Source organism: Geotrypetes seraphini, chromosome 11 (assembly GCF_902459505.1).
Source record: "Geotrypetes seraphini chromosome 11, aGeoSer1.1, whole genome shotgun sequence".
Classification (NCBI taxonomy): domain Eukaryota; kingdom Metazoa; phylum Chordata; class Amphibia; order Gymnophiona; family Dermophiidae; genus Geotrypetes; species Geotrypetes seraphini.
In genome coordinates this window covers 126072098-126098063 of record NC_047094.1, presented here as the reverse complement: position 1 = coordinate 126098063, position 25966 = coordinate 126072098, and the positions used below count along the sequence as shown (strand labels likewise).

General features: G+C 39.6%; 1 protein-coding gene across 1 annotated transcript in view; it reads left to right on the top strand.

The window, feature by feature from the left end:
• Window positions 1-4964: 4964 nt before the first annotated feature.
• NFKBID (NFKB inhibitor delta) overlaps window positions 4965-25966 on the top strand; it is a 29160-nt gene continuing 8158 nt past the window's right edge. Inside the window, exons 1-6 of the mRNA XM_033962910.1 lie at window positions 4965-5098; window positions 5294-5399; window positions 15943-16089; window positions 16310-16364; window positions 21550-21707; window positions 22577-22693. Of these exons, the coding sequence (XP_033818801.1) occupies window positions 4971-5098; window positions 5294-5399; window positions 15943-16089; window positions 16310-16364; window positions 21550-21707; window positions 22577-22693 (711 nt within the window). The 5' untranslated portion in view covers window positions 4965-4970. The remainder of the gene's footprint in view (window positions 5099-5293; window positions 5400-15942; window positions 16090-16309; window positions 16365-21549; window positions 21708-22576; window positions 22694-25966) is intronic.

The following is a 25966-nucleotide window of genomic DNA, read 5'->3' as shown; positions in this document are numbered from 1 at the left end:
ACCTCTTCCCCCAATCTAGCATGTGTCCTTTTTTCTCTCCCCTCACCACTTCCATTCAGCATCTGCTCACCTCTCCCCCCCCCAGCTTCCATCCAGCATCTGCCCCTCTCTCTCTATTTCTATTTCTCTCTCTCCCATTCAGCATCTGCTACCCTCTCTCTCCTCCCTACTTCCTTCCAGCGTTTGCTCTCCTCTCTTACCCCCCCCCCCACACACACATACTGCCATTCAGCATCTGTCCCCCTCTTTCTCCACACAACAAACCTAAAGCATCACTCAAACTCTTCCCCTTGTCGGACCATCTCTCTCCCTTCCCCTCACTTTCAGGGACGCTTTTCAAAACCATATTTTCTCTCTGAGGAGCCCTGACACAGCAGCTGTTCTCACCAGTTACACGCATCTGCCCCGAAGCTTCTCCTCGGACACAGCTTCCTAGTTCTACCAGATTACATCAGAGGAGAAGCTTCGGGACAGCTTTGTGCAACTAGTGAGAATGGCTGCCATATCCGGGTCCCTCTGAGAGAGAAACTTTGGTTTGGAAAAGCACTCCTTATTGTTCCCCGTACCTTTTAAACTTCTCTGACATGAGCAGTATGCCTGCATCGGTGTTGGCTCACCCTTTGAGATCACTTCCTAGGTGCGGGACCCAGAAGTGAGGTCACTGAGAGCGCCAAAGCCAATGTGGGCAGCAATGTTGCTCATGCCAGAGAAATAAGAAAGGTGCGGAGGAAAGCTAGGGGCATTTGCAGCAGGGAGAGGAGCGGGGAGTGGAGAGGAGGAGGGGTACCTGTGCCCCTAGCAAGATGGCACCCGGGGTAGACCACACACACACACTTCCCTTTACTATGCCACTGCCTAGGGGACCCTCAGACAGTCAGATTTTCAAGATAACCCTAATGAATGTGCATGAGGCAGATTTGCATGCCTGTCACCGTAGATTGTAAACATGTTTTTAGTAATGCTTTTGGTATGTGTCTGTTTTACCTGGTTGGTTTTCTGATATTTCTCTCTGCTATTTTGTTAGCTGAAAAATTATCTTTGATATTTTCTTATCTCTAAATAATTATGAAAACAATCATAAATGACAAACTTAAAATTCAATTTTTTTAAAATAAATCTTTATTGAGTTTCTAAAGCTAACAAAAATGCAATACAATATCTATACAAATAATACTAATCATATATGCACTTATAATCAATCAGAATCCATATAATATAAAAAAACCCACCCACAATTTTCATAAGAGAATAGAACCATACAAAAGAAATACCCCCTCCCACCCTCCCTCCCCCTGGGTGTGTGTGTGTGTATTATACCAACAGAAATAAAGGAAAATACAACTATAATGAACCCATAAAATACGTCAATGGGCTCCAAGTTAACTTGAATCTCTTAGCATGCCCCAGCATATCCGCATTCATCTTTTCATACCTATAACATAAACATAAATTTACTTCACTTCACTTTTTGGTGGGCAAATATTTTTATAAATTGATGATTAGCATAAAAAGAAAAGAGTAATTAAGTATAACAATAGCAGTTATTGCAATCAAACAAAAAGAAGTGAAAGTATAGATGTACAGAAACTGTATCATTAACAAAAAGAGTCCAATAATTTTACTTATTATGATTATTCTGTAGGTTAAACTAAGAGGTTCCCAAAACTTCTCATATGTGGCCACACTGTTGTTGCTTTCAGTAACATTTCTTTCAAACTTTGATGTGATACAAACTGTATTCCACCAAAAGTTACAGTTAATAGAAGATACATCTTTCCAATTACTGTATGTAATATCATCTTAATGGCTAAGTTTAATTGTAGTTTTTAACAATTTAGATTTAGATTTTCTCTGTAACTGCTCCTTCTATTTGGAATTCCACTCCACAGGATCTAAGGGAAGAACCATCATTGGATCGGTTCAAATCTAAGAACATAAGAATTGCCACTGCTGGGTCAGACCAGTGTTCCATCGTGCTCACGTGGTGGCCCCTAGGTCAAAGACCAGTGCCCTAACTGAGACCAGCCCTACCTGCGTACGTTCTGGTTCAGCAGGAACTTGTCTAACTTTGTCTTGAATCCCTGGAGGGTGTTTTCCCCTATAACAGCCTCCGGAAGAGTGTTCCAGTTTTCCACCACTCTCTGGGTGAAGAAGAACTTCCTTACGTTTATACTGAATCTATCCCCTTTTAACTTTAGAGAGTGCCCTCTCGTTCTCCCTACCTTGGAGAAGGTGAACAACTTGTCTTTATCTACTAAGTCTATTCCCTTCATTATATTGAATGTTTCTATCATGTCCCCTCTCAGTCTCCTCTTTTCAAGGGAGAACAGGCCCAGTTTCTCTAATCTCTCACTGTACGGCAACTACTCCAGCCCCTTAACCATTTTAGTCACTCTTCTCTGGACCCTTTCGAGTAGTACCGTGTCCTTCTTCATGTACGGCGACCAGTGCTGTACGCAGTATTCCAGGTGAGGGCACACCATGGCCCGGTACAGCGGCATGATAACCTTCTCCAATCTGTTTGTGATCCCCTTCTTAATCATTCCTAGCATCCTATACGTCCTTTTCGCCGCCACCGCACATTGCGTGGATGGCTTCATCGACCTGTCGACCAGACAATGCTTGTGAGGAATGAAGTGTACGCTTTGGTATGTAACAAATAAGATATTGATCATGAAAAGGAGTGTGAGTTTGTTGGATCTTGAACACTAGTAGAAGAATGTTGTATAGTAGTCTGTGTAATATAGGAAGCCAACGTGAGGATTTTAACAGAGGTGTTACATGATGGAACTTGTGAGCACCTATGATCAATTTAATAGAAGTATTTTGGATTAATTGTAACTTTTGAAGTTCTTTATATGTTAAAAAGCAGCGTTCCTAGCACAGACCCCTGGATAACCTCATTATCTACTCTTCTCCATTGAGAATATTGACCATTTAACCCTACTGTCTGTTTTCTTTTAATTAGTTCTTAATCCATTATAGGACATTACCTCCTATCCCATGATGTTTTAATTTCCTCAGAAGTCTTTCATGAGGTATTTTGTCAAATGCCTTTTGAAAATCCAGATATACAATATTGACCAGCTCACCTTTATCCACATGTCTGTTTACCCCTTCAAAGAAATATAATAGATTGGCGAGGCAAGATTTTCCTTGTTGGCTTTGTCTCATTAATCCATGCTTATGTATAGGCTCTATAATTTTGTTCTCTATAATAGTCTTTACTATTTTGCCCGATACCGACATCAGACTCACTATTCTATAAATTTCTGGATCACCTCTAGAATGCTTAAATGGCATTACATTGGTTACCTTCCTTGTCTAGCCTTACTTGTTATAAAAAGGCAGTTAAACTTATTTTAAAAATATGTTTTGTTCTAATTCTATAATGTACTTTGTGAAATACTATGTAACTTCCTAAATGTATGAATAAGTTTACTCTTGATTTAATCCACTTAGAACTTCTACGGTAATTAATGGAATATAAATACAGTGGTGCCTCGCATAACGAACGCCTCGCACAGCGAACGCTGCACACAACGAACTTCATGTCTTGATTCATACAACGAACTTCGTTTCACACAACGAAGTCGCCCGAGCTGCGTTACTCACTGCGCTTAACTGCCCTCTCTCACAGCCCTTCGCCTGGCTCCCTGTGCAGTGGCGGACCGTCGGCTCGCCTCCTTTTATGGAGGGGCCCGGCGCCTACTGCTGATGCGTTGGGGGGGGGGCGGAGCTACTCTCGCCGCTTCCCCGATGCTAGAAAAAAAAAAAGAAAAGTTAAGTCCCAGTTTTTGCCGCTGAGACTCTGCCCTCTCTCACTGTATACAGTCGTCCTTTTAAGATAAACTCAATATTTTTTATATATCATGGCTTCTAAAAAAAGCAGGAAGGTGATTTCTGTTGAAATGAAACGGGAAATAATTAGAAGGAGTGAATGTGGGGTAAATTTATCTTTTTTTATGTCATCTTAGCATATTATATGCTACAGAACGAATTATTTTTTTTAACATGTATTGTTATGGGAAAACGCGTTTCACATAACGAACTTTTCGCATAACAAACTTGCTCCTGGAACGAATTAAGTTCGTTGTGTGAGGCACCACTGTAATTTTAACTGTAACTGTACAAGCCACCACCCAACACGCAGAGTTTTTGAGTTTAGTGATGCATGGGATGAGAATAAAGGGCCTGAATAATAGGGAAGTAAAAGTAGAAGCAGAAATCCAGTTGAGATTCCAGTATTGGAAGAAAAGATGGACAGAGGCTTTGTTTCTATGGTGCTGTCTCTGTGTTCAGCATGTTTTCCTCATACCTTCCCAGACAGTGTCCATTCATCGCCTGCCCTACCATGGCCTGGTTTTATAACACACCTATCACAGAAGTCCCAAAAGTGCCTATTTGAAACTTATTTTATAAAAACAATATAGGTGCCTTTATAAAACTGCCACTCAGTAAAGTACAAATGATAATGCACACATGGAACTTGTTCTGAACCAGGGTAAATGTGTGTGTGCACTCTACTTGTGTATTCATGTATTTTATAAAACACATGGCTGTAGGCACCACACAAACAAATTCTTCAGGAACGTTCATCCACATGCTAGCTGCATATAAGTACACATCATTTTGTTAGCATACGTACTTAACATGTGCATACCATAGGGTAGTGGAGATAGTGTATGCAAATCTCTCTCATGAATATTCATTATGGATATCCTGAAAATCTGACTGGCTGCGGTGCCCCCCAGAACAGGTTTGGAAACCACTACTATAGGGAAATTTTTGAATGTGGAAAAGCCTTCATATAAATATAAATTCCCAGAAACTGGAACTCGTTATTTTTGTTCCCATAGACATCATCAGCATCTCCAGGACCACCTCCACACAGTATTTTTGGGGGGTCCCAAGGTTCAGCTTCCTCCTGGTTGGAACTGCCAGGCCTTTCCTGCTCTCTCCCAGGACCCATGTGTATCACAAATCCTGAAATGACCTTGGTCACAGACCTGGATCCTGCACTGCTGGAGCAAGCCAGGGCTGAGATCCGCAACATGGATGTTGTACAACTGCTTCACCAGGATGGGGATGGCGACACGTGAGTTTGGATCGCAGCTAACATATTTTTTTTTTTGGGGGGGAGGGTAAGATATTGAGATCTCATGTGTGTACATTTGATCATGCCTTGCAGTTTCACCGTAAGCTTTTTTTAAGGTAGGGACATCAAAGCATTGTCAATTACTTTGAATGCATCCACTTGCACTATAAAATGTTCTTGTTTTTTATATCACAGGATTCTTCACCTCTACGCAGCCATGGGCATGCGCAGCCATGCCTATGCAGTGGCAGAGCAATACCAGGAGCTGGGGCAGCTGGATGTAAAGGAACACAAGGGCAAGGTGAGAGATTAAAAGTGGATGCAGAGGTGGATGGTTTGATAGAAACAAGGAAAAGGATGGCATCTCATGAGGAAAGCCCCACACACATATGCATAGATGGCATTTTCAAAAGACAAAGCTAGTACCTAAAACAAATAAAGATGGAAATGGACCTACACTTTAAAGAGAATTCAATAAACTTGGTATTTGATTCACCAGTCCTGCATTGTATCATACCCTACTGTAGTAAAACAAAGCTAAGGTACAATTACTGTAAGGAACAAGTGGGTGAACAAGAAATGGAGTGTGTTACTAAAAAGAAATTCCTTGCAAGCTAATACAAGCTATGAAACAGATAGAAAATAAATGTTTTACTGTAGATAAATAGGATCAGCACAAAATAATGCTAGCAAATCAAAAATATTTCTCTTTGGCAACAATTTCAAAATATATTGTATATCTGAGCTATTACAGTGCACTAATGGTCCCTGAATGGATTACAAGTGGATAATTCCTAAAAGTAAATATCACAACATATCACCAGATATAATTATGTACCCCACACCAGTTAGCCAGCTTATCCTTTTGCTTGACAAAGACCAAAGCAAATTAATGGAAACACTTTTAAAACAGAGAATGGTCAAGTTTCTGGAATCCTGTGGATTACAGGACCGGAGGCAACATGGATTCACTAGAGGTAGGTCTTGTCAGACAAATCTGATCAATTTCTTTGACTGGGTGACTAGAGAATTGGATAGAGGATGTGCGCTAGATGTGATGTATTTAGATTTAGCAAAGCCTTTAATAGTGTTCCACACAGACGTCTAATAAATAAACCGAGTGCCCTCAGGATGGGTCCCAAAGTGATGGGCTGGGTCAGGAACTGGTTGAGTGAAAGGCAACAGAAGGTAGATCGCTCTCAGGAAAGGGTTATTACCAGTGGTGTACCTCAAGGTTCTGTTCTTGGGTCTTTTCTTTTTAACATTTTTATAAACAATATTGCTGAAGAGTTGTCAGGTAAGATTTGCCTCTTTGCGGATGACACAAAAATGTGCAATAGAGTAGACATGCCGGGTTTTATGAATAATATGAAGAAAGACCTGATGAAGCTTGAAGAATGGTCTGAAATTTGGCAGCTAACATTTAATGCTAAGAAATGCAAGGTCATGCATTTGGGCTGCAAAAACCCGAGGGAACGGTACAGATTAGGGAGTGAAGAGCTTATGTGCACGACAGAAGAGCAGGACTTGGGTGTGATTGTATGTGATGATCTTAAGGTGGCCAAACAGGTTGAAAAGGTGATGGCGAAAGCTAGAACTATGCATAGGGTTGCTAGGTTGCATAGGGAGAGGTATGGCTACTAGGAAAAAGGAGGTATCGATGCCCCTGTATAAGACTTTGGTGAGACCTAATTTAGAATATTGTTTACAATTCTGGAGTCCTCACCTTAAAAAAGATATAAAAAGGATGAAGTCAGTCCAGAGAAAGGCTACTAAAATGGTGTGTGGTCTTCGTCATAAGGCGTATGGGGACAGACTTAAAGATCTTAATCTGTATACTTTGGAGGAAAGGCAGGGGAGGGGAGATATGATAGAGACGTTTAAATATCTACGTAATGTAAATGCGCATGAGTTGAGTCTCTTTAATTTGAAACAAAACTCTGCAATGAGAGGGCATAGGATGAAGTTAAGAGGTAATAGGCTCCAGAGTAATCTAAGAAAATACTTTTTTACAGAACGGGTGGTAGATGCATGGAACAGTCTCCCAGAAGAGGTGGTGGAGACAGAGACTGTCTAAATTCAAAAGAGCCTGGGATAGGCACATGGGATCTCTCGGAGAGAGAAAGAGATAATGGTTACTGCGGATGGGCAGACTATGTATATCTAGATTTTCAGAAAGCTTTTGATAAAGTTCCTCATGAAGGGCTCCTGAGAAAATTAAAGTGTCATGGGATAGGTGACAAAATTCAGTTGTGGATTAGGAATTGATTATCGGATAGAAAACAGAGGGTAGAGTTAAATGGTCATTTTTCTCAATGGAGGAGAGTAAACAGTGGTGTGCCGCAGGGGTCTGCACTAGGACTGGTGCTATTTAACTTATTTATAATTGATCTGGAAATTGGAACGACGAGTGAGGTGATTAAATATGTAGATGACACTAAACTGTTCAAAGTTGTTGAAACGCATGCGGATTGTGAAAAATTGCAGGCGGACCTTAGGAAATTGGAAGACAGGGCGTCCAAATGGCAGATTAAATTTAATGTGGACAAATGCAAAGTGATTCACATTGGGAAGAATAACCTGAATCACAGTTACTGGATGCTAGGGTCCACCTTGGGGATTAGTGCCCAAGAAAAGGATCTGGGTATCATTGTACACAATACGATGAAATCTTCAGACCAATGTCCAGTGGCGGCCAAAAAAGCAAATAGGATACTAGGAATTATTTAAAAAGGGATGGTTAAGAAGACTAAGAACATAAGTACATAAGAAATGCCTCCGCTGGGTCAGACCTGAGGTCCATCGTGCCCAGCAGTCCGCCCACGCGGCGGCCCAACAGGTTCAGGACCTGTGCAGTAATTCTCTATCTATACCCTTCTATCTCCTTTTCCAGCAGGAAATTGTCCAATCCTTTCTTAAACCCCAGTACCTACTCTGCCCTATTACGTCCTCTGGAAGCGCATTCCAGGTGTCCATCACACGTTGGGTAAAAAAGAACTTCCTAGCATTTGTTTTGAATCTTTCCCATTTCAACTTTTCCGAATGCCCTCTTGTTCTTTTATTTTTTTAAAGTTTGAAGAATCTGTCCCTCTCTACTCTCTGCATACTTCATGATCTTGAAAGTCTCTATCATATCCCTTCTAAGTCTCCTCTTCTCCAGGGAATAGAGACCCAGTTTCTCCAATCTCTCCGCGTATGAAAGGTTTTCCATCCCTTTTATCAGACGTGTCGCTCTCCTCTGAACCCTTTCGAGTAACGCTATATCCTTCTTAAGGTACGGCGACCAATATTCGATGCAGTATTCCAGGTGCGGGTGCTCCATGGTCTGACCTCATCTGGAGTATTGTGTTCAATTCTGGTCTCCTTATCTCAAGAAAGATATAGTGACACTAGAAAAGGTTCAAAGAACAGCGACCAAGATGGTAAAGAGGATGGAACTCCTCTAATATGAGGAAAGGCTAAAACGGTTAGGGCTCTTCATCTTGGAAAAGAGATGGCTGAGGGGAGATATGATTGAAGTCTACAAAATCCTACGTGGAGTAGAACGGGTACAAGTGGATCGATTTTTCACTCTGTCAAAAGTTACAAAAACTAGGGGACACTCGATGAAGTTACAGGGAAATACTTTTAAAACCAATTGGAGGAAATTTTTTTTTCACTCAGAGAATAGTTAAGCTCTGGAATGTGTTGTCAGAGGTTGTGGTAAGAGCGGATAGCGTAGCTGGTTTTAAGAAAGGCTTGGACAAGTTCCTGGAGGAAAAGTCCATAGTTTGTTATTGAGAAAGACACGGGGGAAGCCATTGTTTGCCCTGGATCGGTAGCATGGAATATTGCTACACCTTGGGTTTTGGCCAGGTACTAGTGACCTGGATTGGCCATCGTGAGACCGGACTACTGGGCTTGATGGACCATTGGTCTGACCCAGTAAGGCTATTCTTATGTTCTTAAAAGGTGATTCTGCAAAGGATGTCTATCAAAATAGACACACTTAGATTCGCTCAGCACCACTGAGCAAGATTCTCTAGTGTGCATCTATGTGGGAGTATGTGGTGCAGTGGTTAGAGCTACAGCCTTGGCACCCTGAGGTTGTGGGTTCAAATCCTGCACTGCTCCTTGTGACCCTGGACAAGTCATTTAATCCTCATTGCCCCCAGGTACATTAGATAGAGTGGGAGCCCACCAGGACAGTTAGGGAAAAATACTTGAGTACCTGAATAAGCCTTAGAACATAAAACTCCAGCCTTTATATTTCGACTTTTAATACCTTATACTACCTCTAGATCTCTTAGATCTCAAGACCAGCAACTACTAGTAATTCCTTCATTAAAAGTTATTAACACTAGGCGTAACACAATTTTTTCCATAACAGCCCCTCAATCTTGGAACAATCTTCCACTGTACCTAAGACAGGAAAAAAACTTAGCAAAATTTAAGTCTGAACTTAAAAGTTTTCTATATATAGATGCCTTTACTGACTAATTTTCCTTCTTGCATTTTGAATTTAAAAGGTCAATTGTCTTTGTCTCCCTCCCTATTGTTTTTCCCAGGAATTAAATATTTTAAAATTGAACTAATGATTTTAACGCTGAATGTAACCAGTAAATAATTTTCCTTTTGTTTCATTTTAATTTGTTGAAATACCCTTTAAATGTAATGTTATATTTGTATTTTAGATAATCGTCTGTTTTTATTTAATAATTGTAAGTGTGTTATCAAAAATTTTTTATTAATTTGTACATCGCCTTGAATTTTGAATTGGCGATTAATCAAAATACCTAATAAACTTGGATAAACTTGGAATTGTAGGATATGCGGAATATAAATTATTAAATTATATATATATATAATCACGCTCAGTATTCTGCTCCTGGATGTCTAAATGACACCTAACATTTAGACAGTCTTTACAGAATTTGTCTCCTAACTTATGGTTTAATTCCAATCATTTTTATTGAGCATAAAAGAATAATACAAAAATATAAATGAAAACAGCAAATATCAGGCTCAATTTTCAGTTTTAACTACCAATCCTTACCCCACCAACCCACTTCCCACCAATTTCCAGAACAAATGAATGTAAAAGTACAACCATTATAATGATATGTCAATGCATAATTTATCAACAAAACATACATTACAATAATATAATCATTATAAATGTAAACATTGTAACAATACAATATTAAAATATAATCAACCCCTTCCCTACATCATCTTCCCTGCCCTCTCCCAGAACTGCTAATCCGCTTTAATAGAACCCTTAGCGCGCATGTGCACTTCAATCTCTGTGTTCTGTGCCCCCGTGGCGGTGTGCTGCGCATGCGCAGTGCCTGTCTCAGCTGACTTCCTGCCCTGATCTCCAATGCCGACTGACTTCTTGCCTTCTGACTATGCTGCCGCTGTTGGGACATCACTTTTTCTCACCCCAGGACCAGCAGCAGCAGCAGACGTGGTTTCATGCAGGGCATTTGCTAGACTGGCCCACTTCAATAATGCGAGGCGGGCCAGCCTAGCAAAAGCCCCGAGGCTGCCCAGGCTAGCAGATGCTGGACAGGGGGAGCAGGGAAGGGGTTCTGCTAGACAGGGGGAGGTAAAATGATGGGAAAAGGGCTACTACTGGACAGGGGGAGCAGGGAAGGGGTGCTGCTGGACAGGAGAGAAGTAAAAGGAAGGGAGAAGGGCTACTTCTGGACAGGGTGAGCAGGGAAGGGGTGCTGCTGGACAGGGGGAGCAGGAAGCAAAGAAAGAAAGAAAGGCCTCAGTGCCCCATTGTGCTAAAAGTTTACACATCTATTCTAGCACCCGTTAATGTAAAGGGCTTAAACACTAGTAAATAAATAAATCAATAGTGATCCATCAAAACATGACTTCTTGCTGTTGGAGATAATGTGTTTAAAAAAGGTTGACAAAGCGTGAACAACACTCGTCCATTCAGAAAGAGACATACTTTCCATTATTAAAAGATGAAGCATATTAGAACGCCAGTGACTATAAGTAGGATATAATGGTTTAATCCAAAGAGAAAGAATGACCTTCAAACCTGAAAGCATGGCTCTTTTTAGAAAACCCTTAAAATACCATTTAGTATTCCACATTACTCCAACTCTAAAAAAAATTATACACCAAAATTTATGCACCCAAGGACAGAACCAGAACATATGGGATAAATAAGCTTTAAGATGACCACATTTTGGGCAAGAACCTTCAGTGATGAGTGTTGCACGATAGACATGCCAAGGCACTATATATAAACAACATAACAATTTATATTCCAATTCGAAATACGATATATCAGGTAATAATCTATATAATAATTTTAAGAAACGATGTATATTGGGACCATGTAATGTGATTTGTAGCTCCTCACTCCAAGACTGAGCCACCAGTGGTGAAGAAAAATCCATAGGAACATAAGATTTGCTGCTGCTGGGTCAGACAAGTGGTCCATCATGCCCAGTAGTCCACTCACGCAGCGGCCCTGAGGTCAAATACCAGTGCCCTATTTGAGTCTAGCCTTACCTGCATATATTCTGTTCCAGTAGGAACTTATCCAACCTTTTCTTGAATCCCTGAATGGTGCTTTCCCCTATAATAGCCTCTGGAAGAGTGTTCCAGATTTCTACCACTCTCTGGGTGAAGAACTTCCTTACGCTTGTACGGAATCTTTTCCCTTCTAACTTTAGCAAGTGCCTTCTCGTTCTCTTCACCTTGGAGAGGGTGAATAATCTCTTTTTCTCTACTAAGTCAATTCCCTTCAATATCTTGAATGTTTCGATCATGTTCCCTCTCAGTCTCCTCTTTTCAAGGGAGAAGAGGCCCAGTTTCTCTTGCCTCTCATTGTATGGTAACTCCCCCAGTCCCTTAACCATTTTTGTCGCTCTTCTCTGGACCTTTTCAAATAGTACTATGTCCTTTTTCATGTACGGCGACCAGTATTGGATGCAGTATTCCTGGTGGGGTCGTACCATGGCCCGGTATAACAGCATGATAACCTCTTCAGATCTGCTTGTGATCCCCTTCTTTTTTATATATTTATATATATTTATTGAATTTTCAATATAATAAAGCATAACTTGTACAGAGAGGAAATTAAGCAAGAAAATAAAAGAATAGACATTATAATAAAACATCAAACATCAAATATAAGCTTAAATCTCAACTCAAGTCCTCTAGAGGGATCCAAGGTGGATGATAGGTGAATAATAATAAAGGAAAATTAAGTTACAAAGATATTAACTAGTTGACTGAGGTTAATACACCCTTTCTTAAACTTAGCACTCATGTTCCATCTTTCTCCAAACATGAAGTTGAGAGAAAGTTTGTCAGTTGAGATGGCTCAAAGAAAACAAATTTATATGAACGATAATTAATTACACATTTACATGGATGTCGCAAGTAAAATGTGGCCCCTAGAGCTATAACACCAGGTTTCCTTAACAAAAATTCACGTCTCCTTCGCTGGGTCTGTTTAGCCAAGTCTGGAAACATCTGTATTTTACAACCTAAAAATTCTTTTTGTTTATTTTTAAAGAAAAGTCTCAGCAACCAGTTTTTATCTGGTGCGAGAGCTACTGTCAAAAGTAAAGTTGCTGGGGCCACTAATTCTTTATCAGATGTTTCCAAAATATTAGATATGTTCATTAATTCATGTCCCAAATTCTGTTGTTGTTGTTGTTGATCCTGTGTATTATTTGGAAGGTAATAGACCTGTGTGAATGGAGGTAATGTTTCTTCAGAAAGCTCAAATATTTCCATCATATAGCGTTTCAGCATTTCTCTAGGGGCTACCATAGGCACCCTGGGAAAGTTAATCAGTCTAAGATTATTATTCCGGGAAAAAATTTCCATTGCCTCCATCTTTCTTCTTAAGTTAGTATTATCTTTAATTAATGTCTCAGTAACTTGTTTAGAAACCTTTAATTCTTGGTAAACATTCTGTATTGAAGTCTTAGAGTCCTCAATTCCAATTTTCAGATTTTTAATCTCAGTTTCATGGTCATTAAATTTATTTTCCAGTTGTTGTAATTGTGAATTTATAGATTTTGCCAGATTAGCCACAAGATCCCACAGGGAGTCCAATGTTACCTCCCGGGACTTCTCTATTTGAAAAGAGTGTAGATTAAATTTACTTAGCTCACCCACTGGCAACATATCTCTTCGAACATCCTGATGGGCTCTTGCTTCCCCCTCCGCTTCCTCCTCAGTCTCCACATTCAGGTTTCCCTTCAACAGCAAGGAACCCGGCAGCACAGTTCCCCCTTCGATCTCCTTAGCCTCCGGGAGGAGGTAAACTCCGACATCCGGAAGTACCTCTGCTCGCGGGGAACTGGTGAACTGAGGGTGTGGGGGAAGTGCTCTCACGTCGGGGCTTAGCGATGTCTCTAGCCCTATGGAGAATGGCACAGATTTGCCACCACTGCGCAACTCCTGCAGGGAACTCCCCGATGATATCGGCGTTTCCTGCATTCTCCTCACCAGCTCCTCAATATTGCTGAAAACGGCCGTCCTGGAGCGCTGTGAGGTTCCAACAGCGCTTTGTCCTCTCCTCTTCAGCATATTCTAAGTAGGTAGAAATCTTGCAAACAAATGAATTCGAAAGGAGCTTCAGGGAGAATGTAGCTCAGACAACCTAGCATGTGGCCATCTTGGATCCCCCATGATCCCCTTCTTAATCATTCCTAGCATTCTGTTTGCCCTTTTCACTGCCGCCGCACATTACGCGGACGGTTTCATTGACTTGTCTACAAGTCTCTTACCTGGGGGCTCTCTCTGAGTATAGTACCGGTCATCCTGTATTCGTGCATATGATTTTTGTTACCGACATGCATCACCTTCCACTTAGCCACGTTGAACCTCATTTGCCATTTTGCAGCCCAGTTTGCAGCCCAGTTTAATGGCTTTAACAAACAATCATTGCTAATTGGTTTAATAGATGTTAATTAGTTCTAATTGGCATTAACTAACCTTAGTCAATATTCCATAAACTGGGCATGCAATTTCCATAGCATGCAACTGCAAAGGCATGGTTCTAGGAGGGCCATGGGTGTGTCGGGGAATGCCTAGAAGTTATAGATGAATACTAAGATTTAGGCAGTTGTCTCCAGTTAGACACAAACAATTACACTAACCTTGAGCTAGCTTAAGTGCTCATGCCTAGCGTTAGGTGTGAAGATGTGGATTTATGTGGAGCTGCTTAGCACATATCATCCTTGTACCTAAATTTCAATGCCCTTTCTTGAATTTACCCCATAATGGAATGAATATCACCACTATCTGAATAGTGGTTGCATACTTTGCTTTGCTCACTATCTAGATAGCAGGGCTGAATATACTTGGCTAATTTAAAGACCAACTACAATGTTGAAATATTGACCAGTTTATTCCTCAGCTTCTCACTGCCACTAAGCTCAACTGCAGCAGGTATTGTAAGAAGTGGTGTAGTGGGGTCACCTTTGTAGGCCTGAGGCCTACCCTATACCCTAAACCAGGGATCTCAAAGTCCCTCCTTGAGGGCCGCAATCCAGTTGGGTTTTCAGGATTTCCCCAATGAATATGCACTGAAAACAGTGCATGCACATAGATCTCACGCATATTCATTGGGGAAATCTTGAAAACCCGACTGAGACCCCTGCCCTAAACCATGCTCTGAATTATACTGTCATGGTTTTTTGCAAGATTCCCTAACTTATTGCTTTTTGGGAAGATGTGCTGAGCCATCAAGGATGCACTGTTTGTCTGAAGACCAAATACTATCTTTGTCTGTTGGTCGCTGTGGGAGGTGAGAGGGTCCTAGCCATGGATGGCTACATTGTATCTATTCTATACCAGTTCTACTCAGAACACAGGGAAGAACATCTGGACCACGGAAGAAGAATTTTTCTTTGTTGTGCTGCACTTCTAGACTACTGCAACATAGTGCTGCACTTCTAGACTACTGCAACATAGTGCTGCACTTCTAGACTACTGCAACATACTCTATCTCCCCTGCCCCGCAACCATGACAAAACAACTGCAAAAAATTCAAAACACAGCGCTAAGACTTATCTATTCACTGAGGAAACACGACCACATCACGGCGGCATTATTGAGGTTATTTATGTATTCAAAGTTTTGTTTACTTTGCAAATCTGCAAAAGTAAAAATTACTCCTTATGTATTTTTACATGACCCAGTCATGCTAAAGGGCATCATTTGGATGGAGTTGCAAATTACAAGTGTTTACGAGAAATGGACATGTACATTTGCATCTATTCCTAAGGAGATATAAATGTATACAGTTCATTCATATCTGCAAATTCTGCAGGTTTTATGCTAGTATTTTATAAAGACATTTGTATACATGACTATTTGTTTTTATGAAACAGGTGCCTATTTGGCTTCCCACCTAAGTGATCGGTCGTAATATTAATCTGTGTAGGTGACTTTGTAACTTGCCATGAGCTTGGTTATAGAAAAGTAAATAATTAGATCCAAAACTTGAACCTGAGCACTAGCGATTAGCCAATTTTAAAATCTGCTACAGGGTTGATCTGGGAGGAGGGAGGGGAACTTCATTAGGAATAGTGGACTTTCTTTCTCCAACACACAAATTTTATTATTTTTTTAATGCCTTGTGGTGTAATCTGACAATCAAGCAAACTCAAAAGTGTGCTGTGAAACAAAACTCTGGATTAGAGTTCCATTGTACATAAATGACACTGATGCCATCTTTATTGACATTTTAATGGAGAGTTGCACTGTTTTGCATTCATTCCTGATCCTGGGTGATTCCCCTAGAATGCTTTTCTTCTACAGAGGATCACTTGCAGTTTTGACTTCTTTTTTTTTTTTTTTTTCTTCTTCAGACTCCACTCTTGGTTGCTACTGCAGCTAATCAGGCAGAAATTGTCCATGATCTCATTGCTTTTGGGGCAGATGTCAATGCTGCAGATCAGAAAGGGCAGACGGCACTACATCTGGCAGCGACTTATGGCTTCCCGAACATTATTCAGGTGATTATTCCCTACTTTTGAGGATCTTCTACTTAATGGCTCAGCAAATGTGATGAGGATAAAAAAAAGAAAAAGTAATCACTTGTGAAAAATTTGACAAATGAAATAGTGAGAAAGGGTCTCAGGAACAGTCCCGGTGCTGCCATCAGCACTGTATTGCAATACTTCTGTTTTATAAAAATATAATTTCTGAAATCTTTGTGGTTTCTTTTGATTCAAGGTTATTTTTGCTAGTGGTCTGAACACTGTGAATGTGGAAGCCAGAAATTTTGAAGGTAAGGCGACTATATAAAGGAAGCTACTATCATCCTCCTATAGGAGGCACTGTAGGGATTGGCACAGGACTACTAGCTGTAGGGAAAGGCCATAGCTCCTGCAGTGCAGAGTCATACATTCATGGGTTCAGAAATCCAAAGGAATGGTGGACGGTGGAGTGATGTGCACTGACCAGAGACCTCTGTGTGATAGTATATGATAATCTCAATGTAGCAAAACAGGATGATAAGATAGTGGCCAGAGCCAGAGAGATGGTAAGATTCAGAGGGAGAACATTATACAAAGGTTTAATAATGGTACTCTGCAATAACTTTAGCCACTCATATATATTAAATTTTATGGAATAACAGGTTCATCGGTTGTGGATCCTGTAGACATTATAAGAAGGAAAAGGGAACTATAAAGATGAGAGGGTGGGGGAAACATTTGTATATGTGTGTGAGTGTGTACTTTTGTTTGTACTTTTAGATCCAATCTATTTTTGATGGAGTTTTTTTCATATTATTATATTTGGCATTTGTGAACCGCTTGGACCGGTCATAAGATCAAGCAGTTATAACAAGTTTTAATAAAGCCTAAAACATATGTTATACAGAGCTTATAGCCCACAGATACCAGTAAAGTTCACTGCAGGTCACATAATCATTGTTGAACCAATTGTTCATCAAACTTAAAAAAATTATATAATCAGAAAAACAATTGATAACAATTCATTTTCCATCAAGTAAAACAAAATTTACAAAATAAGAAAGTATAAAGTATAAAATGCTATTCTAATTTCTAATGCTACAGAATTACATAATGAAACAGCCTGATATGATAAGGAAGAAGACAGAAATTTTAATGACGTGGAGCAGAATAATAATTAAAAAACCTATCTAAGTCTGTTTTGGGACTAGGCGCTAGTTGCCCGAAGTCGAGAGCATCTAAAGTCCATTCTCGAAAAATACGTCTAACATAATTTTTTTGAGAATCATCTAATTATACGTCCAGCCATTTGATCGTCCAGACTGCCAAGTCATCTATCTTTATACCGCATTCTCATCCAAAAAAATCATCCAAGTCCAAAACGCCTAGAACTAGACCTTTTGGATGTGGGAGGAGTCAGCAAAGTGATGGACTGGCCACCCAGACATGGCAACAGAGTAGTGGGGCACCTTAAAGCTGTTAACTTCACAAAAAGGGTGCTACATAAACATCTCATCAGAACTCCCTTGCAGGTCATGGTGAGCCCCCCAAAACCTACTAAACCCACCTATCTACCACCCCAATAGTCCTTATGGCTGCAGGTGCCACCTATATGGCAGTATAGTAGGGTTTGTTTATATTTTGGGTGGGCTCACATTTTTCATCATGAATGCATTAGAGTGGCTTATGGGCCTAGATCCTCCTCTCTAAGGTTCATTAGTTCCCCCTCCCCCGACTACTTAAGCAACCTCTGTGCAGCTCTACTAGGCTTTCCTATGCCAGGTGCTGATGTTCTGGAGGTAGGTATGTATGTTTTTATTCCAATTTTTATGGCGGTATGGGGGGGGTCAGTGATCACTGGGGGAGTGTGTGGGGGGTCTATACTTTGTGTCTGCAGGGGTTATCTGGTCACTTTGGATACCTTCTGGGCACTTATACCTGGTTTTAGATCACCTAAATCACAACATATAAGCTCCGTCTAGGCAGTCTCGTCAAACTTTCAATTATTGCTGCAGGACAACTAAGTCTAGGTCGGCCCACGTCCTGCCCTCACCACTCCTCCAAAAACACCTTTTTTGCTCTGGATGCACAGCTGCAATCAAAAGGCCTAAGATACCTCTAGATACGTCTAAAACCTGTTTCGATTATCGGCACTTGGACAACCTGTCTTTTAGGTCATCCAAGTACTGATTTAGGTGTGTTTTTAGACGTATTTTCATTTCGATTATGTACCTCTTAACCTTTTTTACAGTGGGATAGCATAGTAATACTTGATCATGCACATGACCAGATTTGTGGCCTAATAATAAGTTTATTCTACTAACTCACTTTGTAATTCTAAACATTATCAATTCATTCAATCAACGAATAACTGAAGTTATTTAGTGAACACTCAGACCCACAGCTGAGGTCTCAGTGAAAAAATTCACGGAGCAGCTGTTAAAGAGACCATCATCGTTGTTCACAGTCTCACCCTCCATACAACAGCTAAATAACTGCACAAAGATGGTAAAACAAAACCAACTTAGCTTTGAATGGAGTGGGAAATCAATATAGCTGCTCCGGGAAGAAGCCAGTTGGCGAAACCTGGGTAGGGGGGTCGGCAATTGTAATGAATGCAGTCACTTGAATAAACAGAATCCCGGAGCAGCTATATTGATTTCCCACTCCATTCAAAGCTAAGTTGGTTTTGTTTTACCATCTTTGTGCAGTTATTTAGCTGTTGTATGGAGGGTGAGACTGTGAACAACGATGATGGTCTCTTTAACAGCTGCTCCGTGAATTTTTTCACTGAGACCTCAGCTGTGGGTCTGAGTGTTCACTAAATAACTTCAGTTATTCGTTGATTGAATGAATTGATAATGTTTAGAATTACAAAGTGAGTTAGTAGAATATATTTAAGTATATCACTTTGGATAATTAAATTCCCTTGAGATATAAGATATTATCTAATAATAAGTTGCCATGAAAGTTATACACACATATTAACACGAGGTGGAGGATTTCTGCAGAGCCACATTGTACAACCAGCATGGCTGGAATGAAAAAGATAAGTGTTACTTAAATGCAGTAGTGATTGCAAGAGAGAGTTAATTACCAGCTCTGGTGATTATAGTAAAGATCGACAGATATAAGTACAAATGCACCAGCTAAGGGATTCATAAGTGTCATGATGGTCCTGAAATGATCTCGCTGTGGCTCCAGTGCGGGAGATTGGGCACTGAAAACATATATATTAAAAAAATTTCAGTATCATTTATATTCACTTACACATTTGAAGAACAGAAGAATTATTTGTAGAAGATAACAGACCAGTTATTTTTTTGTATTTATACTAATAATAAGTTTGCCAAATATATAAGATGGAGCCTCTCCATATAAAATTTTAAAAATCATAAACCCGAATTTAAATTGAACCCTAGCTTCAACTGGGAGCCAAAGCAGTTCCAACTTGAAAGGCATCAATGTTGAATCTACCTAGAATCTACTTAGATCGATCACTTTAATCCCAGAATAAACTGTTCTACGGGAATAAACCCAAGTAAGAATGAAAGCATAAATAAAAATGTGAAGTTCTCATTCTCCAAAACAGATTTAGCAGAACAAATTTGCTGTAGAACTAGAAAACAGGATCTCAAATGACAGAGACTTTAAAGACAATGAGTTAAGGCAGATATCTAGGGGGCAAGTCTATAACAGTTTACCTGTATTTTGATAATAATAATAATAATAATAACAGCTTATATACCGCAATACCGTGAAGTTCCATGCGGTTTACAAAGATTAAGCAAAGGTACAAATTGATTTGACTTTAAGAGGGGAGGAAGAAAGAGGGTTAATAGGACAGGAAATCCATTTTTGAGGAGAGAGTGATCAATAGAACAAGTTAATCGCTCTAGAGGGGAGAGAGAAGAGAGGATCAGTTGTCTAGATACTTTAGGAACAGGTGTGTTTTCAGACGTTTCCTAAATTCCTCATAAGTAGTGGGTGAAAGCAATTGTTCTATGTTAAGTGTTATGTTAGAAGAAAGATTTTTTTAAAAAAAAGCTATTTATAAAATAATTTTCTTGATTGTTTAATTTAAAAAGAACCTTAGATGAAGTGACAACAGCATATCCAGATGTTTAGGCCCAGGCTAGGGTTGTGGGCTGACAGCAGCTCTTCCTTTTTGAAGGAGTATCAGAACTACAAGCCCCTGCATGCAACAGGAGTAAAACCAGGACTGGATTAATAAGGTGGCAACTATATCCGTTAATTAAAATGGAAGATTTGTCACTTCAGTAAATTCAAAACCAGAACAGAAACTAACAAGGAGAGACTAAATGAACAAAGAGGTTACTGACTTTTCTCTCCCTGCCTCACCCCTCTAGGGTTACCCTAAGGACCCAGAAAAAGGACGACGGATTAAGACATCCTGGTTTCATTTCCATTGCTTTCAATGGAAGTTAAGCTCAGATGTCTATCTGTCCTCCTTATTTCAATTGTTTTCAGTAGACGTAAAACCCGGATGTCTCAATCCGCCCTCCTTTTTTTTCTGGAGCCATATGGGTGCCTATTCTATAAAGGTAAGTAGGTGTCTCATATGTGCTGAGGCACGAGCACTTACGTCAGTCATAGCGCTAGTGAAAATGCTTGTGCCTATTTGCCAGAAATACATGTGCAACTTATATTAGTCTTATAAATTACACGTGTAAATTTGCTTCATCCACTCTCCAACCATCAAATACAGGCTTATTTATTTATTTATTCAATTTTCTATACTGTTCTCCCAAGGGAGCTCAGGTTTACATGAATTTATTCAGGTACTCGAGCATTTTCCCCTGTTTGTCCTAGTGGGCTCACAATCTATCTAATGTACCTGGAGCAATGGGGGGGATTAAGTGGTTTGCCCAGGGTCACAAGGAGCAGCATGAGTTTGAACCCTCAACCTCAGGGTGCTGAGGCTGTAGCTCTAACCCCTGCACCACATTCTTCCCCTATACATAAGATATGTATATACTTCAAGACTAGCAGTTAGGTCAATTTTTGACATTTCCATGCATATGTGCCAGTATTCTAGACATATGCATACCTAAATGTAAATATAGTCTTTATAGAATTGTCATGCTAGAATAGTAATACTATGGAATGTCCACAGATGGTAGGGGCCAACTGGAGATGAGTTAACTTCCTAGTGTCCAAAAACTTCAGAGTATCAAGGAATGAGAATAAATCTGTTTTTCTTGAATCAAACATTTATCTAATGGTCAAAGATCCGAGGAAGTAGATCAGAAAAGGCTATAATTTGTATATCAGCCACATAAGAAAATCCATACAACCCCTCACAAGAGTAATTTGAGATGCAAAAAGGAGATTAGAGACATGAGCTGACACTGAACCTTACAGATCCTTTGAGAATAGAGGAAACAAGAGTGACTGTAGATAATCTGTTATAATGCACTGTATATTTTAAGGAGAATTGTCTGTCTCATTCTTGTTTTTAAATTCTTTTTTCAGGTCTAACACCTTTGCACTGTGCCGTCATTTCCCAGAATGCTACATTTCGGAAGCAGAGTGCCTTGTGCCCATTGCCAGAGTCAATCCTCATACGAAACCAGGAAAATCAGCGCTGCATCCAGCTGCTTCTTCAGCTGGGAGCAATTTACACCAGCCAGGTGTGTGCAAAGTATTACTGACTATACACAGCTGTGATCTGGCCTACCCATACACCTCCAGCATCCTCTTCCATCCCTGCCCAGTTACACTCCACCTCTATTCATGGTGACCTTACCCTGCCAATGACTACTCTGCCCCATCTCTAGCATTCCTTCCCATCCTACTGATACTCCATTCCACCGACCTGTGCCACAATCATCATAACTAATTTGTCTGTTTAGTAACATATTTGTCTGTCACAGATCTCTTTACACAAGTTCTGTGAACAGCTCTTTGCCAGTCCACTCTGCCCTCCATGCAACCAGCTCTAGTGTATCCATACAAGTCCAAGCAACATTGATTCATCATTGATCCATCCCATCCATTGAACCATACTGCTGTGCCCCACATTCTACCCTATCAAAACACTACTAATGCTCTATAATTCAGCCTATATTATTGTCACCCTATAGCCAAAATTTTCTTACCCCTGCTTACCTTCTTAAGTATAGCTACATTGCTATTTCTTATGCTTCACCTGCCCAACCACAACCAGTAATCTCTATAGCAGTCTACCCATACTTAGTTACAACCTGCCCCCTTATTTAAATTAATTTGAAAAGCATAAGAAGAGGCTTTTACAGTGGAGGAAAATAAATACAGAACAGACTTTAATTCTCTCCCTCCTCCCTGTTCCAAATTGGTTTTTTGACACTTCTAGCAGCTCTTGACTATGTAGAATTGGGAAAGCACTTTGAGATCAAAGGCTAAGATGTCAGCTTGACCTTGGTATTACCCTATTCTCCCTCCTGAAGAGATGACTAATCACCAAATCTCTAGTTTGCTTTTGAGCTTAGTTATGTTTTTTTTTATTTTTCTATTCCACTAGGACATTAAAAGCAACAAAACCGTTCTCCACTTTGCCGTCCAAGAAGGGAATTTTCCATTGGCCAACTTCTTCTTGGAGCTACCCAATATGGACACCAAGATGTTTGTGAACATGAAGGTGAGTGTGAGGGAAGAAGGGTGCTGAACTCCATATTGGTGGGACATTTTATTGCTTTGATGTTTATTGAATCTTCAAAAATGGTATTGATCCCTAAAAGAAGCAGCCATGTAACAGATCCAAGTGCCTGACCATTAGCATGTAGTACTCTAATAGGGCCAGAGAAAAATGGATTCGTGCAGAACCTATGTGGTCTCAAAAGTCTTCATTTAGCATCTGTAGATAATTGTTGTCTTGGTCCAATAAAAAAAATGTTAAGGTCAAAGAATCCTGGCTCCAACTTGCACATACTAGAGAAGCTGCACAATAAAATGTAATATCTATTACAATAAAATATTATTTATATCAGCTAGTAATCAAGCATCAAACAGAATTGTATATACATCATAAGATATACAAAAAAGTAATCCCTATAGTTGTATAGTTGTATAGTTCATTAGTCATCGTACATACATATTACTGTTAAACAATATTTAATTATCTTAACTATGTTAATGTTACTGACATTTTAGCACTACCACCTAGCAATTTTTATGCATTAAAAATGTTTGCGCTAAAACACAGTAAAATAACGTCATTTAAATGATACGATTAACAATGTGTCAAAATTTTGCAGTCACTGTAAATGCTCAAAGTGTCCACCTTTAGGTTTAACACAGGCCTTCAGTCAATTTGGGAAGTTTTTAATAGCCTTGTCGATTGGTCTCTATGGCAGGCTGTCTCAGATTATCTGACACCTTGCCCATGATTGCTGTTCTGATCTAAAATGCTACATAACATAAGAACATGAGTTGCCATACTGGGACAGACTGAAGGTCCATCAAGTCCAGTATCCTGTTTCCAACAGTAGCCAACCCAGGTCACAGTTACTTGGCAAGATCCCAAAGAGTAGAACAGATTTTATGCTGCTTCTCCTAGGAATAAACAGTGGATTTTCCCAAGTTCATTTTAATAATGGCTTGTGGACTTTTGTTTTCGAAAATTATCCAAACCTTTTTTTTAAACCATTCTAAGCTTTTAAAGAAATTATCTGTAAATTATCATATTATCAAATACAAATTATTCAAACTCAAATTATTTTTGTACAAAAGTCTATGACACTATGAAATCATTAATGTTGAGATGGTACCCATTTTTCTTTCAAATAATGGTAGGTTTACAGTGCATATATGTAAATTTTATACGTATTGTTAGATATAGTTATTAGCAGGGGCTCATTCAAACTGCATCCAACAGAAGCATTGACGTCACTTAGAACATATAGAAAATCAAAACAATAATAACAATGACACGGAGAAAAATAAACCTCAATTGTGAGAGGTTGGGACTACACAAGTACCCAGCCCTTAACACATCATCACAGGTTTATAAAAAAAACTCCGTCTACAATTATATAGATAAGATTTTCGTTCATTCAGAATCACTTTTTTTCAAACACTTTTTTATATAAATAGAGCAACTGTAAGTATGTCAAAAATTCATGATATGAACCCCAAGCTTAACTAGATTAGTGATGAAGGCTACAGCTCAATTTCAATTGTGCAAGAATTTTCATTAGGGATTAGGAGCTGAAAGTCTCTCTGGAATTTTTCACCTCTTCAGATGAGTGGTTTTCTCCCTTAATTGCGTTTTTTTTGCATTCTGTGCCTCTGAAAATTCTTGCACAATTGAAATTGAGCTGTAGCCTTCATCACTAATCTAGTTAAGCTTGGGGTTCATATCATGAATTTTTGACATACTTACAGTTGCTCTATTTATATAAAAAAGTGTTTGAAAAAAAGTGATTCTGAATGAACGAAAATCTTATCTATATAATTGTAGACGGAGTTTTTTTATAAACCTGTGATGATGTGTTGAGGGCTGGGTACTTGTGTAGTCCCAACCTCTCACAATTGAGGTTTATTTTTCTCCGTGTCATTGTTATTATTGTTTTGATTTTCTATATGTTCTAAGTGACGTCAATGCTTCTGTTGGATGCAGTTTGAATGAGCCCCTGCTAATAACTATATCTAACAATACGTATAAAATTTACATATATTGATTATTACGATTGTATTCCTGAAAAATTGCTAGGTTTACAGTGCAAACATTTTTAAATGTGCAAAAATCACTGGGTGGTCACTAAAAAGTCTGTAATTTTGCCATGTTTAAAGTTAATCTCATTCCACTTGGCACGTAAACATAGATAGTAATAACAAATAAAGATGTAAAATTTCACTTTGAAATTCCAAGCAGTTGCTTAAAAAACAGCCCAAAATGCTAGGGGATTACTTTTTTGCCTTACCCTGTACAGTAAAAGAGGCCCAGTTTAAAGTGGTCTTGCAAAGTAGAGCCTCCTCTAGATTGCTCATTTATTTTCACAATTCATCTTTCTCTATGTCCAAACTATACAAAACCTTAGAACCTATTCAAGAAGTTTGCAGTCCCAAAGAAACTGCCTTTTTTTCAAATTCTCCTGTGCTACACCATATCTCTCCACTTCAATCTTTTCAGAATACTGCTGCATGTCTCGTATTTGGCCAGGATCATTATACCTACATTACTCTCCTCTTCACCGGCTCCCAGTCCATCTCCGCATAAGATTCAAACTCCTCTTAACGTTCAATAGTACTCGCTCTGCAGCTCCTCAGTATCTCTCCTCTCTTGTTACTTCCCTATACTCCTCTTTGGGAATTTCACTCATCAGACAAGCCTCTCCTCTCTCTAGCTTTCTCCTCTACCACCGACTCCCGACTCCATCCCTTCTCCTTTGCTGCATCGCATGCTTGGAACAATCTGCCTGGCTCACTTACGTCAGGCTCCGTCTTTGGCGGTATTCAAAACCAGACTGAAAACCCACTTATTTGAAGCTGTGTTTAAACACTGACCCAACCGACATATATGTGTGTCATTCCTTTAAATCCCCTTCCACCTTTTAGCCCCCTCTTTTTGTCTGTCATAATTAGACTGTAAGCTCTTCTGTTCAGGGACCATTTCCTGAATGTACAATGTACAGCGCTGCATGCACCTGGTAGCGCTATAGAAATAATAAATTGTTGTTGGTGTTGGTGTTTGTTGTTGTTGTTGTTTCTCTCCCTGTTTCCCTTTATTTCTTTATCATGACTTGCTGTTCTATTTCAAGCTTGTTTTCTCTTTTCTCAGTTCTTCTTTTTACTTACATGGCAGACTTCTTTCTGCTTTTTTGTATCTCCAATTAATGCAATACTAGAGCTGAGATCTGGCCTTCATTTGCATCTGCTCGGGGATTTATTCCCTTTTTTTTAACCCCTTCTC